At 35.6% G+C, this 17,630-nt stretch overlaps 1 protein-coding gene across 3 annotated transcripts in view; it reads left to right on the top strand.

Moving 5' to 3' along the window:
- The window catches only part of LOC126979636 (uncharacterized), a 323,388-nt gene that overhangs the window by 236,804 nt on the left and 68,954 nt on the right, over positions 1-17,630 (top strand). For all 3 annotated transcript variants that reach the window (XM_050829081.1, XM_050829084.1, XM_050829083.1), the window contains 2 exons: positions 8,687-8,825; positions 10,079-10,234. In XM_050829081.1, coding sequence (XP_050685038.1) covers positions 8,687-8,825; positions 10,079-10,234 — 295 coding nt within the window. The remainder of the gene's footprint in view (positions 1-8,686; positions 8,826-10,078; positions 10,235-17,630) is intronic.

Below are 17,630 nucleotides of genomic sequence, written 5' to 3'. Positions count from 1 at the left end.
GCGGTAAATATTATCATATGTCATGTTATATGATAGAATTGCTTGAATTTGTGGGATGAACTTGCTTGATCATTTAATTATTGACCGACAATTATTGATATCAGTATAGGTTTTACTAGGCTCAGAATAAATCTGTGAACGGCCTTTGGTCATTCATAGTTCTTATTTTTGCATAAAAGTCTCCTAGATGTCAAACTGTAGAAAACTTTTGTTTTAACTGTTCACTGATCGCGTACGCTTATGACTTGCGCATCAGCACAGGTGTCAAACCAAGCGCGGTCGTGCCCAAACAATGTTGACTCGGCACCTAACCGTGCTTTGCTTTGCTGGAGGTTAATTGAGACCCTATTGCGTGTTCACTTCATTATGCAAAACGTGTTTCTACGAGTACAAAGCAGTTATCGTTTTGACGTTAGTAGGAGAAACTAAAAGACAAAAATGACTCATCTTAAGCTACTTTATGAGATGAAAATGTAATTACAATCCAGGCTTACTTATGGGTTATTTTATTATGTTGAATAAATATTTGACATAAAACGATGAGGATCACATAAGTTTTACTTTTAATCTTGCTAGATGGAGCTTTCGCATACTCGTCTTGTAATCTGGTAGCTAGAGAACATTCAAAGTGTCTTTTTGTTGTAAAATTAATATTATCTACACAAATTAAATAATCTGTTATAATATGTCGTCAAATATATAAGCCTAGTACCTAAATAGAGAAGAGATATTCAGTTGGCAGCTTCTACTTGTAATAATTACTTATTTGGAAAAATTATGCGAAAAATCATCTATGAAGGAGCACATCTGTAGGTATACAAATATTAGTTCAATTTACTGTTTAAAAATTTAGGCTCAAGAAGCGGGTTTAATGTCTGATTTTAGAAACGAAATTCGCTAAATATTTTAAACATCCAACTGCATATTTTTAAATTTATAATTAATATACATTATTTTAAGCAGTGACTATTTTGTACAATATTTTTTGATATGTTGCTAATATTACTGTAACAGTTCTGCCACGTATATATAGATAGCAATAGGGGGTGAGTGAGAAATAATGATAAGCATCGCCATTTTGTTATTTTCTGTACTAACTACTAACCTTATATTTATTAACACGACGATCACGGCTTACGATATGTTAATAAAATCTAGAAAAAAAGTTTTGAATAAACCAGAAATTTTGAATTTTATCTTAATACGGCAGTAGTGTCATTAATCAGAATTTGCTCACAATTTTTGTTTTCTGGAAACCTAACAAATTTTTTGAAATATACACTCTATATATGTATATTATCATAACACTCGTTACACCCTTTAATGTGAGTCAGTAAAAATACTATCAGAATCCGACCACACGTTTCTTGTTTCACTTCTCACCAACTCTTATTTTCCGAGTATATTATAAATTCAGTAAACTAAATGTAATGTGTAAATAGGCTTAGCTTAAGGCTCTCTGAAGAAAAATTATTTGATTTTGAGTTAAGGTTTGGTCAGGTAGTTTCTTTTTATAGTGTAAGTGCAGTGTTAATAGTGACAGTAATACAAACAGACAAGTCAATTTAAATTTTCATAAAAATATAGATTACATTGTTACATCTGTAATTGCCGTTAAATCTCAACATACACTGGGTATAATCAAGTGCAAATGGTATAACGGCGTCGATTTCCTCCCGAGATGGCCGTCGAAGCCTTCCACTTCGTCACCGGAAGCCATCACTCATCGTTGATCTTGACAATTTGGAGCGCTCGCCCCACTGATTGCCGTGTGGATCGATAAACGCCGAATTTTCAATCGATGTTATGAAATCGGCAGTTGACTCTATAATCTTTGATGAAGTTATAAACAATTGAATACTACTTTGTTCTATAATTTAATTTGATTTTTCTAATTACAAATTATGTTAGTATACTTTTAAATTAATAAAGGCCCCAAAGGCTTTCCAAACAGAAGAAAAATACCATGGTAACAGCTGGCGGGTCCACCTACATCCATTCAAATACGAATAAGTTATGGAGATTTCCATAAACATGACCCATTTATAACAAATTTTGTAATTCTAAAACATTTCTTGAATTAGGCGCTATTTTACGGAAATCCATAATTGTGTAAATGTGAGTTTTCTTAAGTTTAAATTCCGCTAAGATTTGGATATGTGTTTTGAATCTACTCGAGACATCCCCAAGAGATGTTCACTTGCTGAATTCTGGCACGAGACCGGTTAAAGGCAAATCTTAGCGGAATTATCACTCAAGAAAACTCACATTTGTATATTTAAGAATATTACTTAGCTAGAAATCTTTCTATGACTATAACTCCCACTAACAACAGTAAAAGCGATAATCATTTACTAATTTGGAACATATTATTTTTGATGGTCGCGATCATCTATTGCGGTCAGTTTTTTTAATACATGCAGAAAGTTTATTTGCGATTTAATAATCCGCTACGTCGTATTTAGATTTAAGTTTTTTCTATATTTTGTAGATACTTTGAAATGCTAACAATGCATTACTAGCCCGTCACCATGAGGGAACCAGCGCAATTACTAAACTTTAAAATTGAATGACCAATGGATCACCGAGGAAATTCTACCATTGTTCTTGATACAAGTGTACCATGGAAGTCTATGTAGTTTTTAATGGAAAAGGAGGACAAAAGATCGTACGGGTTACCTAGTGAAGTGATCACTACCAACCACATTCCCTTGCATCAACAGAGGAATCACAGGTGCGTTGCCAGCCTTTAAGGAAGGTGTAGGCGCTTTTTTTGAAGGCAGCTAATTCCACACACATTACATATAATCATATGTATTGTAAATTTAATTTTAGAAACATTTTTCTGTTGTAAATAATTGCTATATTAAATGTTGTCTTTTTTCCGACTATTTATAACAGATTCGACTCCTGTGGTCCGCGTGCACATTACGCAATCCTACAACCATCTTTTATGCAACAATGGCCTGATACAGATGTTAATACATTGATACATCCCAGATAGAACCATTTCCACACCAACGTCGTATGCATACAATGCGGTCATTTGACGTTATTATTATAACAACTGGTATAAATATACCGACTACACAAAAAGCGTCAATTCGAAATAATTCTCTCATAATGCACCAACATTATGAGGTCTTTGAACGTAGGCTGGTATTATGGAAATGTATAAATTATTTCAGTAAAGATATTTTGTTTTGCAATATTATTTTTTACCATAATATCTCTATTTCAATAAAGATATTCTGGTTTGCAATATTATTTGAATGAATTCGTATGTGATACAAAAGTAACTATTTGATAATCAATTTTCGTTTTTTTTATGAAATTAAGGGACAAGACGAGCCGGACGTTCAGTTGATGGTATTTGATACGCCCTGTCCATTAAAATGCAGCGCCGCTTAGGTTTCATGAAAAACACAAACTGCGATCGTCACCTTGAGACGTAAGATGTCAAGTCCCATTTTCCCAGTAATTTCACTAACTACAGCGCCCTTCAGACCGAAACACAGTAATGCTTACACATTACTGCTTCACGACAGAAATAGGCGCCGTTGTGGTACCCATAATCTAGCTGGCATCCTGTGCAAAGGAGCCTCCCACTGGTAACTGGTTACTATAGTAGAAACCACTTGATATACCTATAGTGTTTGTGAAAAACAAAAGGTATGTATCATATACTATGGGCCGATCTGCATATTTCATCGTTGTGGAAAGAATGTATATGCTATTCTTATTATTAGTAGGTCAGAATGTGTAACTGCGTGCGAAAGTCTTAATAACTCAACAAAAAGTTATCATAAAGTTGTCACTTTTATTATAAGCAAGCCGTGCTAAATACTCCATTATATTTTTTTAAGCAGTTTCACACGTCAACATAAATGATTTAAGTTGAGTGCCTGCTTTATGTTAACAAGTTGGCGGTTTCGTAACGAGAGTTATCAGCCGAGATAGATGTTACTGATAATCAAGAAAGTTTAGATATTTTTTTAGGCTTTAATTTGACAGCCTCATATCATTATGGATACATATTCCCTTACCTCTAAGGTAAGGGTCTCGGGTAGAAACCAAGTTGATACAAACATTTATGTGATGTGCGAGTAACGAATGTTAATATGTATTTAAGTAAGTTTGACCTCTCTAACTTGCCCCAATCTATACCTAACCTGGGGCAAGATAAATACTAAACAGGATGGGTACCAACGGAGTCATTTATTTCACAATCACATGCCGCTAATTCGGGTTTCATAACTCACGTACCCCCTCTTGAAACTTTATAACAAATATGTTACATAAAACAATGTGTTACAAATAATTATAACAGGCAGCCATTAATGGAAATTACGACTTCTCGATTATGTAGTTCAACCAATAGTACTACCTAAAAGACTTAAATTTCTATCTAATCAAACTAGTCGTTTGATATAGTGATTTCCCAACTTACTCAACAATTAATCGCAGAGATGAGGGATATCACTTAAAAATAACAAACTGTTAAGAATTTCAAGAGCGACATCTGAAGTCAATCTCCTTAAATATATTGGAGTTGAGCAGGTTATCGACTGTAAATTGGATCCTGTAGATGAAACCACAATCTGAGAGTTGAACACTCGGTTGGTTCAGTTGGTGAGAGGGCTCAGAGGGACCCCTCGAGTCCCGCATCTAATTTCTATCAAAAATTCTTATTTGATCAAACTATTAGCCAACTCAAAGTTTCGACTGTGAGCTAGCTTTTGATTAGTACACCAAACTATTTTCGTGTCTCGTTAATTCATTTACGCATTGACGTAGCCGCTCGCAGCCACAAGATCGTAAGACCAGATAGTTGGAAAGTAATCCAAGTTTCGTCCGCGACATCAAACCGACCGCCCGATCGCTATCTTGAGTGTTTGGATGCCGCGCAAGTCACGCCAACTGTCAGGGCTACTCAAAACATTAAATTATTTCATTAAATTTACGTGAGTAAAATTTATCATAGTAAGTAGTGACCTACAATACAACATTGCGGAAATCTAACGCTTCGGTGTACTTGTGGACCTGGTGAGAGGGAAAAATAGCTCAAGGAATTTCTCTTTTTATTTATTATTAATTAACTTATTCAATAAAAATATTTTACTTACAATTCATCTGAAAACAGTTATTATTGTCATAAAACTTAGTTCCCAGTAAAATTTGTTAATTTAGATTTAGTTTAAAAACGAATTTCTAATAGTCTAACAGGACGCCGGCTTTTGGCAACAAATTATGGGTGGTACCCCAACGGCGCCTTTTTGGCTGTGAAGCAGTAATGTGTAAGCATTATTGTGTTTCGGTCTGATATTACTGAGGAAATGAGACTTAACATAATGTCTAAAGGTGACGAGCGCAATTGTAGTGTCGCTCAGTATTTTTGGGTTTTTCAAGAATCCTAAGCGGCACTGCATTGTAAAGGCAGGGCGTATCAATTACCATCAACTAAACGTCCTACTCTACACTAAAAAGTCCAATATATGTGTCCAATATACATATAAAACTTGCAATCAACGAAACCATAGGTTAACCATAGTTACCTCTATTTGAGAGCGGGACAACTTGAAAATTACTGATGAAATGAATGGTCTGACAATCTTTAGAAATAAAATATCTCAATCCTCAGACGTGTACAGACACGATTGTTATCTTTTTTATACTAACGTAGATGAAATATGAATTGTTTATCGAGTAGTCTCAATCAGAACTGCTATGTTCCGCTAGCAAGAGATGCACTCAATATACGTACAACCAAACTAATGCGCTTCCTTGTACGATCCTTGTACCTTCAAAAAAGTGCGCACACCTTTTTCCACCTTTGCACGACACGCCACAAGTTAGGATATCATCCCCACCATCTGGATGTGTGGCGGTCCTCCACAGTGCGGTTATCAAGGAGCTTTCTTCCTCGTACTAGGAAGCTGTGGATGAGCTTCCTTGTGCGGTATTTCCGGGACGATACGACATGGGTACCGTCAAAAAAAACGCGTACATCTTCCTTAAAGGCCGGCAACGCTCTTGTGATTCCTCTGGTGTTGCAAGAGAATGTGTGCGGCGGTGATCACTTAACACCAGGTTTAACGCAGGTACGCTCGTTTGTCCTCCTATTCCATAAAAAAAACGTAATTCCAGTAGAATGTGGGCAGCTGTAATCAATTAACATAAAAAAAATATCCTTAGCATCAGCTGTAAAGCTTCAAATAAACCTGACGTTAGTAAGATGCCATTAAACGTACTAAACTACTGTTATATTATTTCAAAACCGAATGAATTCAATCCTGTAAGATTGTTCGATACATTATTCATTGCAACAAAAGTGTATGAAGTTCACAAGTCTGGATGCTACAACCGGTTGCCGCTTTTTGCCGTACTCGGGTCGAGTGATTGCGACGTGACATTTTTGCGCCAGTTCAACCGATCCAGTGTCAATGTGAAGGCTTCGCGATCGCCGACATTTTCAACTGTGTGGTTTGAGTTGCAGTACTCCGCAGTCTGATGAGTCCGTTTGTAAATTGGTATACGTGTCTCCCTATTGAGAGACGGAAAAGCGTTTCGATTCCAGCTATTGTAATATTTTTCACGTTTGTGGTATGTAAAATTAATATTTACAAACTTCCAAAAACTGAAAAAAAAGTGTTCCAACTAAAACTCTATTGTCGTTGAACTAAGACTAAACTTAAAAATCAGTACATCGTATAATTATGTTGATACACACACATACTTATACATAATATAATTTTAATTTATTCCCAATCTGTTTATTTTCTAGTCTTGGTAGATGAGCGGGGCACGCAGTTATACGGGTCCACACCTAGTACAGGGTCCCTTAAGACTAACTTGAAATTGTATTTCTCTGAGTTAATAAATGATTTTTTTTATTAAATTACAAAGGATAAAAGAACCACCGCTTTGGACTGTGAGATTCGTAAAAGGCTACTACTGCCTTTTAGGTCTGTGCTAATCTTCTCCGTTCTTGAAGTCCAATATCAACGTATCATTAATGATGTTAATGCCCCCGAGGTATGAAATTTACTTCTTATAAATTTCCTTGGCATAAGATTCATTGAAATTTTAAACGCTACTCAAATTTATCACTTAATGTAAAACTTATTGTTATTACATGTCAAAATCAGTAAATGTAAATTTTTTTTAACGTTACAATATTGGCTAGTCAAAGCTCACCGCGAGCGCGTTGAGATCTTTTGTATGGAGATCTTAGTGGACATAGCATTATTACCACCCCATTACTTTTCTTCTATTTTAAAAACCCCTGTAAACTCAACATCTCTCATGTATATTCACCAGTGGGAGGCTCCTTTGCACAAGAAGCCGGCTAGATTATGGGTACCACAACGGCGCCTATTTCTGCCGTGAAGCAGTAATGTGTAAGCATTACTGTGTTTCGGTCTGAAGGGCGCCGTAGCTAGTGAAATTACTGGGCAAATGAGGCTGAACATCTTATGTCTCAAGGTGACGAGCGCAATTGTAGTGCCGCTCAGAGTTTTTGGGTTTTTTGAGAATCCTAAGCGGCACTGCATTGTAATGGGCATGGCGTATCAATTACCATCAGCTGAACGTCCTGCTCGTCTCGTCCCTTATTATCATTAAAAAAAAAAGTTTTAACTTGAACAAGCTTAGGGCTCACTTGATAGTATTACATAATTAATTAGTTATAAAAGTGATTAAATCAATCAATCAATCAACGCAAGCAAAATATATACTTTTTCTGTTACATTGTAGTTAGAATCAACAGACAAGCTACTTCTAAAACTAGCTATTGTAACAATGAGTTCTTATCCGCACTATGAACTCATTGTTATAAGGTTGGGCACAAAGCTAAAGAATATTATTGTATTTCAATTTTGAAATGCCGTGAATGAGAAAATCGACATTATGAGAGATGAGATCATGAAATGAACTAATAACGGTCAGCTTTCGGCCTTATCTTTAATATAAATAATACTATATTTGATATTATGTAAAGATGTGCAACGACGTGCCCCCACGTGTGAGGGGAGTGTCCACACGTTACAATATACTTTAATATAAATTGAAGTTAATCTTTAAAAATCAAAAAATATATATATAATATCAATATTATATTTTACTAGATTTTATATACAAAAGTTGTCAGTCTCTTTGTTTATTCCGGGATATCTCCAAAACGAATGCACCAATCATTGAAACTGTCGTCAGTGAAACTTTGCCTAAAATCATCTATATGATGGTAACTATTAAGGGCGCTAGCTTAAAATGACAAATACAAATACTTTAAAATGCGTGTAATTATTACTGCGTTTTTACTTTACATTTGTACTGACAGTGTCAGTGAAATTTTGCCTAGAACGATCTATCTGTCTACAGCAAATACCACCTCCAAGGCAACAAATGGGGCTAAACTTCATAATGATAACTGACAAATACTATCTAGACTCATGTCAACCGCAGTCCCCCTGAAAACGTGCTCTGAAAAGGTCACGAAACGTCTGGTTAGCTAAAATAATAATAAAATGAAAAAAACTAATGTAAAAATACAGTAAGTATTACACACGTTTCAATAGTTTAGTTTGAGCGTTTAGTTTATAATATTTTCGACGTTCCGCATACGTAACAACTTATTGTATGTTTTCGAAGTTGCATGGTACTAAAATGTTTGTTTGTTTGTCACCAGGTGAAGGTGGAGGGGGGGCGGCGCGGCGGTTCGCGCGCGATGCGGCGTCGCCGGCTCAAGCGCACGCGGCGGCGATCCAACCCTCGCACACCGCCATCAAGAACGAGCGACTCAGCCCACACGAGTCTTCAGCCTCCAGGTCTGTTCATCGTCATCTTCATATCAGCCGGAAGACGTCCACTGCTGGACACGAGCGTCCCCCAAAGTTCTCCTGGTCTGTTCATCCACTATCTTTTATTTTAATTATTTTAATGGGCTTTACTCACGATGCATCGGCGTCGGTACCTACTAGTTTCGGACCATTCGCAGGTCCTTCATCACTCCACATTTGCGTTCGTAGTGCGCGGCTTGACAGAACCAGGGGCGCGGGGTGATGCTTCGCTTCATCGGTGATGACGAGCACGGTAGCATTGAAACTTTTGTATCATCATTAGCGTCCACTGTGCACAAAATAATAAATAAAATACTCACAATGACCAAAATGTACTCACATCGGTGCTATGTGACTTATTCCGATTTTTTTTTGGAGAGGAGGAAAATACATTTACGTATTGAAGACCCTGAAACGTCATATATCGGGCTCGTCTGTAAGCATCCCCTACCGAGCTTATTCCCAAAGGTTTAGTACTGTTAATAATATAATAGAGTGTACCAACTGGTAAGACATGCACTTAAAATGATTTGTCAAACATAATATGTATGTAAGAATCTACAAAGGATTTTAAAATGACAGTTCTCGAGCTAAATAACGATAGGAAAGATGATAAAATGAATATATGTCTCGCTTTTTTTAATAAAAAAAAGGCCAAACGACCGTACCGGACGTCAAGTGATCAACGTCGCACACATTCACCTTCAACACCACAACATTCGCATGCTTATTTTGCCGGAAGATCGGATGTGTCTCAGTTGCAAAAGGTCGCATCAAATCAAATTCACTTTATTCATGTAGCAATGTCTTTAAAAAAAATAATGATTACTTGCTTTTTGACCTTGGTTGGGGGAGAATTGGTGGTGTACTGGAAATGGTTGCAACTAGACTAGACTGTAAAAGCTGAGTCAATACAGAAAATAATCTAAAATGTCGTTGCTTATTGTTCTTTTTCAATCATATTGCACCTACTGTACGCAAAAATAATCAGGCAGACTCGAAGACACCACCGCTGAACGAAAACATCCCTCAAAGACTTCCACAACGCCTAATCCTTACTTTAAAAAAGTAGATTTATAGTTTAGATAACAATATCTTTACGCCAATCGCAATCAAGTCGAATTACCCAACCACCTATACGATATTAAATTATATATTAATGAAGCTTATGATATTTTTTTGTAAGTACTAACATTTCGTTTTAATAGTACCATCATTGCTACAAAAGTGTGTTTTGATAGATCTCGCAGTGTGACTCCCTCGACATCATCGTACCCTGGTACTCCGCCGGAGCGAGGCAGCCCACACGCACCGCCCGCCCCAGCGCCTCCGCCGCGGAACTACTCGGACATCATGCGATCACTCGCCGCCAGATACAACACACATCCAGCCAATGAGTGAGTATTGACAGTAAATTTAACTCCATTAAACTCATCATACCCTAGTACTCAATGATGTGCTCGGCTGGAGTCAGACAAGGCAAGTCGTAGGCGATATAGAGTCATTGGATCCCGGTATTGGTATTAAAGTCAATGTCAAGTCACAGTCAAAGTCAAAGTTGTTACAAATTTAAGAGTTGTTACATATGCTTAGTCTTGACAGACATGCAAATATTGAAGTGGTTTCGTTTTGTAATATTATAACCTAACACAAATCAATTATTACTGCTTCATTTAATTTGACCAATAATTACAATAATTTAACGGTCAGTGAAACTTATGCCTAGGTTTACATTACGTTATTAGTTCATATCTGTTTTAATTATGCACTTCAAATAACACCGCTAAAGACGAATTCCAATAAACTTTATTTAACTCTAAACATATTACTCTAAATGTTAATTTATGAAGTTTTTCTTGATATCCCGTAACACTGGTGTCTTTTCTCGAAATAATATTTGATCAACGTAAAGTATTGGTGAACGTAAGTTACATTTAAGATACAAACAACTACAAACGTAATTCTAATTTTAGAAATGTTCAAAGGTATGTCTAATAAGTCCTTTATTTTTTGCGCCCAGCCAAAGGGAAAGTGTTGCCCTCTCTCCTCTCGTTAGCCTCCGGGATATCGACGGAAGGGAGGTGACGAATACTCACGCAGACCTATGTCTGAATTGATTATGTGGGACTCACGTAAAATCTAAGTGTCTACCAACTTAACACCACCTGAGGTTGGCCTTAGGCAAGTGCCCTATAAGCCTTAATCGAAGGCGACCTCCTCTTGGGTAGAGAGAGGCGCAATCGGCACTCCCTATGGAGTATCCGGAAGTCCTCCTATTTCCCGACAAACTGAATATATCTGAAGATATAATCAACAACAATTATAGATTGTTTTACGAAGACATAAAATAGTTCCGTTCGCACCAGACTGCTTGGCACGCATCTGTATCTAAACAGATGCGATGTAATCGATAACATTGTTAATAACTAATTAATTTGCATTATAATAGTATTATTTGAATAACAAAGACAGCACAATCTATTTCGAATTTAATTTTATTAACATTGATATCAATAAAATGGTGTGGACAAGCGAGACTTTATAATAATATAGATATAATTTTTAAGTTCACAAGAAAATATATGACCCAGAAACAACATAAAACGAATTGGATAATGAACAAATTTTAGGCTTGCAACTGATGATAAAATATTATTGAAGTAACTGCAAATATAATTATTTTTTATTTTGTATCAAGCTACTTAGAGCTTGAAATTTTATTTTTTGAGCGAAGCGACGCGAAACTGAGCGGAGCTCCCACCGAGTGACTCCATTTGATTTCTGTATTAAATTGTTTCAAGGCCATTTCTGGACTGATTTTAAAAAATTTTGATCTCATAGAAAGCTTTCGAAAATTTCTAGGTTATTTTAGAGACAGAGAGAGATTTTGAATTTCGACTTGATTAAATTTTTATAATTAAAAACAAACATGATTTACAAACTATTCTAAATTAGCACGCGCTATTTATATTTATTTAAAAATTGAGCCTGTTGATCAAATCACAATATGTCTTAATTATAACACTGCTATCAATCGAGAGTGATTCAACTGCCAGGTTCTTAGTTATTGAATTTGCAAATAAGCCCAAGTTTCTCATGTGACCAAATAAGGCGTTAATTCCTCATGTTTAAATATGGTACCAAATTCCGAAAGATTCTTTTTATTGTTTTTGTTTGGATTAATTTTGTTTTGTTTTTGTACACAGAGTACAGACATAGTTTACCTCGCTTCGCTCAACTATAAGCCGCAGCGAAGCGGCACGACGAGCGATTGCGGCATCCTAGTATATCTTCTTGTGGTTTAAAATCATCCTCGTTCTTAGGTTCCATACATCCTAGATGCTTTGTTCTCCGGTCTACCAGTAATGTGCTAGAATTTATGTGCAATGTTTCGAAGGGCGTCTTTCCTAGAGAGATTATTGTGCTAAAGAGAGTTATTTTATGTCTCTAGCGCAATTATGTTGCGGTTTGGAACTTTATGGGTTTTTCAAAGATCTTGACCCACACTGCATTTGCCTTTGAACACTTAATTTAGCTATTGCTATCTCAATATTGTCCAAGATTTGGACCGTATAGAAACTAATTCCATATTCAATATTTTCCATTAGTAAATTCATATTTGCATTTCTCTAAGATTGTATTTCGTTGCTAGATGACGTATTTAATTACCAAACTAAATAGAGCTGTATATTTATGAGTCAAGTATATTATATACAGGCGACACGACCCGAGTCAACGGTTCACCGACCGCCTAGTGATGCCCAAAACAATTTGCATATTAATCGATTCGATAACAGCTTGCGTTTAGTCGACAAATTTACATGATTCGTGAGAACCCGCTGCCCGGGCTTATGTTATATTAATGAATTGTTCATCTCACGGTGCGGGGTCGCCGACCTCTGTCAATTTTAATTATGATTCGTCCATTGGTGCCTGAATGTCTTCTCGTCGTCACGCGACATTTCAACTCGAGTGACTTATGTCGATCGTAATAAGAGCGAGTTTCTTGGGTTTCATTATCACTTAGCGCTTGAATGCTAATGTTGTATATATTGAAACACCTGCAGCTAGTGATAAATATTATTTCTTCTAATGAGATGGCAAAGTAAATAACGTTGTCCGATTAATGTCGAGATTTTGTGTGTGTGTGCATCGAATGCTTGTCTCTTATGTACTTGACATTCTGTGGGATGATAATTGTGTTATTGAAGTTATATTTCTGTTGGGGCGTTAGGGTAAAATTGGCAGAGTGAATTTTTACGATGCGTGCGCACACCGTCATGCAAATGCGAGACGCGAGACCCTGACGTTAGCTGGTTAACTATAGACCATTTGTATCATACTTCAGCTACCAAGTCTCTTTTATCTCATATGGCTACTGAAAAACAACCAATGGACGAGAATTATATAAAAAAATATATATATAAGTATTAAAAAAAATAAAAAAAAATCTCTCTAATTGTATAAAAATAATTTAATGGTATTTAATAACACGTTAACTAAATTATGCGGAAGAACAATATTTTCATTGGTTGTATCTAATACCTTCTAATATTGTTTTTTCTATAAACGTAAAATAGCACGAGGAATACGTTTTTCTTTTGTCACGCCAAAGAAGAATAACTTCTTGCGTGCGTACATAACGTACCTACACACACACTTTTTCTAAGTTTAAATATTGTACACGTAAGCTTTTTTAAATTTACTAAATGATGAATAGATGTTTCTGTTTATCTGTATTTTTAACGCCTAATAAAAGCCAGCTAATGATTGCAAAGCAAAAATTCACTGTTGCTTTGCACAACAAAAAGGCTCACTCGTCTCCATTTGAATTTCTTTGGAAGCTTATGTTAGGACCAAGAGCAATCGAATATTATCATCGAGTAACGGTCGATTTTAATACTCGATTCGCTAATTAATTATTATTTATACTATCATCCATAAATCGATCCTGAATCTACAATCCAGTACGGCAATCTTTATTTATAGATTCTTATAGTAATGGCTAAGAATAAGAGACAAAATTAAAAATGTCACAATAAGAAATAAAACCAAAACAAAAGATGTAGCCTTATCTGTTCTACGTTTAAAATGGAAATGGGATGGACATATACAAAGAACAAAAGACGAAAGATGGTCCAAAGTAGTAACGAATTGGTACCCTATAAATAGGAAACGAAATCGAGGCAGGCCTGATAAGAGATGGAGCGATGACATAGTAGAAACAGCAGGAAAGATGTGGACAAGAATTGCAAGAGACAGGAACAAGTGGAAATCAATGGAGGAGGCTTTTACCGCTAAAGGCGGTCCTTATGTCGAAATTAATAACTAATTATACTAACAAAATTGGTATTTTTTATTTAAAATAGTGAAATACTAACACATACTAAGAAATACAATTTATAAGTAAATATCTTAATGTATAGATGTAAGGAAATAAAGCTATAAATAAAATAAAATAATAAAGACAACGCTTATCAGTCACATTCATTCAATATCTAATAATACCAATTTGTCGTCCCATACGTGGACTGTACAACACCAAGAGGATGTAAATACTACGTAATAAGGGGCGGTACTTCCTAACTAAAAATTGAAATTTAGTTTAGTATGAACCGTGCAGTCATTTGATATAAGTTTGAAATAGTAGTAATTACTGTATTGCGATTGGCTACGAAGCATAATCCAGCTAAGTTTGAAAGCAAACCGTTGCTTAAAACGTAGTGTATTTCGGCTATCTCCGTTTTTAACATGATTATAGCCGTTATCTGTCAATCTGTCAATGACTGCACGTTTCATACAATCGAGTGAATCACTTTTTTCTTAGAGAGTTTCGCTAGGCTGGTAAAACAAATCGTCGAAATGACCCATAAATCACTTATTGTTATACTGAAAGCAGAGTATGTATTGAAAAATCGATCTCGCTAATTTACGATTGAATTTAGATGAGGCTGTATACAGCCGTACAAGAGCTTGGTGTCATACGATGACATCTTTTCTTTTTTATATATGATTAAAACAGTCAAAGAGATTTTTTTGATACCAATATTTCTTTAGCATCGGGATCTACAAGATGGCAAAAAGTTATTGAACAAAAAGGCACATATACGCAATCAAATGTAGATAAACTTTGAAAAAAATGAGTATGAATATTCATTTGAAATGCGAAGAAACTTATTCCCCAACCTAATTTTATATTATCTTTATCAATCATTTCGTTATCAATATTAATGTATGTTTTATTTTAATGGCTCCATTAATATTCTATGGATGACTAAATGATTTGTTGATAATTAATAAAATTGCTACGGCTATGAAATACATGATCAGAAAGATTATTTTGAATCTGAAATGTATTTCTATTTTCAAATTTAAATCCTTAAATCATTTATACGTCTAGATAGACCACGACAGTTGTGAAATCGTTGAATAAAAATAGACTTTAGAACTAACCTCTATTTTGAGCAATTCACGCACGCTAACACAAATTGTCATATAAATCGCTAGTGTAACACGTAGCTTGTCACGCACACTAAACTAATATTCCTGCCCTGTTTTCAATGGCTGTCTAACAGCCAGTGGGAGGCTCCTTTGCACAGGATGCCGGCTAGATTATGGGTACCACAACGGCGCCTATTTCTGCCGTGAAACAGTAATCTGTTAGCATTACTGTGTTTCGGTCTGAAGGGCGCCGTAGCTAGTGAAATTACTGGGCAAATGAGACCTAACATCTTATGTCTCAAGGTGACGAGCGCAGTTGTAGTGCCACTCAGAATATTTGGGGTTTTTCAAGAATCCTGAGCAGCACTGCATTGTAATTGGCAGGGCGTATCCATTACCATCAGCTGTACGTCCTGCTCGTCTCGTCCCTTATTTTCATAAAAAAAAGTGACTTTATCTAGAGTCTAGACGCATAAATTATCTAAGTTTAAATCTATATGTGAATGTGGGTAGGTGTAAATGTTCCCTTATCTCTCTTTCTGTAATCTCTAATTGGACTCTCCTGCAATTCACAAATTAACCGAATATAGTAATAATAATTTAGTGCGCTTTCTTAGAATTTGGCACCGCTATCGATCAGACCCCATTTTTTCGTGTTTTGGTAAGTCTACAGATAAAAGAACCACTTAGTAGTGTTGTGTAGCTATACAGCGTGGCGCTATAAAATTAACACACGGGTATATACGAACTATGTAACCTTAATCGTAACAAAATAATTCTAAACTTTTCAGTAAATAATTGATATTTTCATATATACTAATTATATATTTATGAAACAAAATTTTACTCACGTTACGTGGTCGCATAAGACGGCACGGAGTAGGTGTCAGTGCTACGCTACTAGATTGCTTACAAGTTGTTCCGAAATTAATAATCCGTCCGCAAAGAGCGATCTTTCCTAACACTGGTTCTGCCAACTTAAAAGGGAAAAACAAACTGAATTGCTAAAATAAATTAAATATAATTTTTTTTGACACACATTCACGTAAACAAAACATTTCCTGTGACCTCCCTTTGCGTACCGCTTCAGTGGTTATTTCGATTTTACCACCCTATTCTTTTTTAAATTATCAGTTAAGAAATGAACAGTACGTCTCTTATAGGCTACAAGTCCTAAGTCATCTTTTAAAGTACGCGACATGGTTCTAGGTGATTTCTTCATCTCCCGAGATAAAATCTTTTGCTTTGGGACAGGATTTCTTGGAATTCTTTCCTTTATTGCTTTGACCACCATCTTTGTACGAACACTACGTGGACGGCCAGATCTCTTTCTGTCACAAACAGAGAAGGTCTCATTGTACCTATTAATAGATCGATACACAAACATTTCACTAAAACCAAGCGTATGGAAAGTTTTAAAAATTGCATTTAGCTCCATACCTACTTTGTGTAATGCAATCACAGCGATTCGGTTCTCTTTATCACCCCACTCCATTTTAATATCGAAAAATATTGTACAATGTCTTGGCACCAAAATGTAATATAATCCAAATTTAAATGTAATATTCTGGTTAATTTTAGTTGTAACAGTATTTATGGCCAGGCAAGTAAATATTATAAAGATGTAGGTAAGTAGTAGTTCTAAATAAAATAATTTTTCTTCCTAATGAGAAGTACTTAATATTTGTTGTAGTAACTGTAATTTTATGTTGTATTATCATAGTTTTGTAGTATTTGTAGTTGGTGGTTATTGTGCACTACGTTTATTGAGCCAAATAAACTATTTGGATTGTGCTGTGTTGTCCTTAAGCCCACGCCGACGCTGCGGTGCATAATTGTTAAGTAAATATGTTGGCGAGTTACCTTCCTGCTTAGATTTATTAAAGCTATGTTCGTGTAATTTGTTCGCAAGTTACTTAAGGAATAAATAATTATGACGATGAATCCTTCAAGTATTGTCTTCTTATAATATGACAGCTATTAGCCGATTAGTACGCTCTTTTTCTCGTTATCCTAGGCTTCCTATCTGTTGTTGTTAAAATATAAAAAAAATAACGATTCACGCTCCGGAAAGTATAAGTATAAAGAACGAATTTGCTAAGTTCGTTATTAAAAAGAGTAATAGTTTTCTCAAAACATTAAAATTCAAAGCTATCTCTGAAAATTACAAAGCCCTTCCACGATGTAAATAAAAAAAATAATAATTTGAAGGAAATAAATAAATTTGCGTGAGTTAAGTCCATCCTAGGCTTCTTTCCTTCTGAAATGTGAACTTTCCTTCTAGACCCATTTCGTCCTGCTTTTTCTGGAAGGTGTGTGCCCTTTAAGTTATTATTAACAGTATATATGGTA

The sequence above is a fragment of the Leptidea sinapis genome, chromosome 3 (genome assembly GCF_905404315.1).
Source record: "Leptidea sinapis chromosome 3, ilLepSina1.1, whole genome shotgun sequence".
In the NCBI taxonomy this organism is placed as follows: Eukaryota; Metazoa; Arthropoda; class Insecta; order Lepidoptera; family Pieridae; genus Leptidea; species Leptidea sinapis.
The sequence above is the reverse complement of the archived record's forward strand: the minus strand, read 5'-3'. Positions and strand labels throughout refer to the sequence as shown.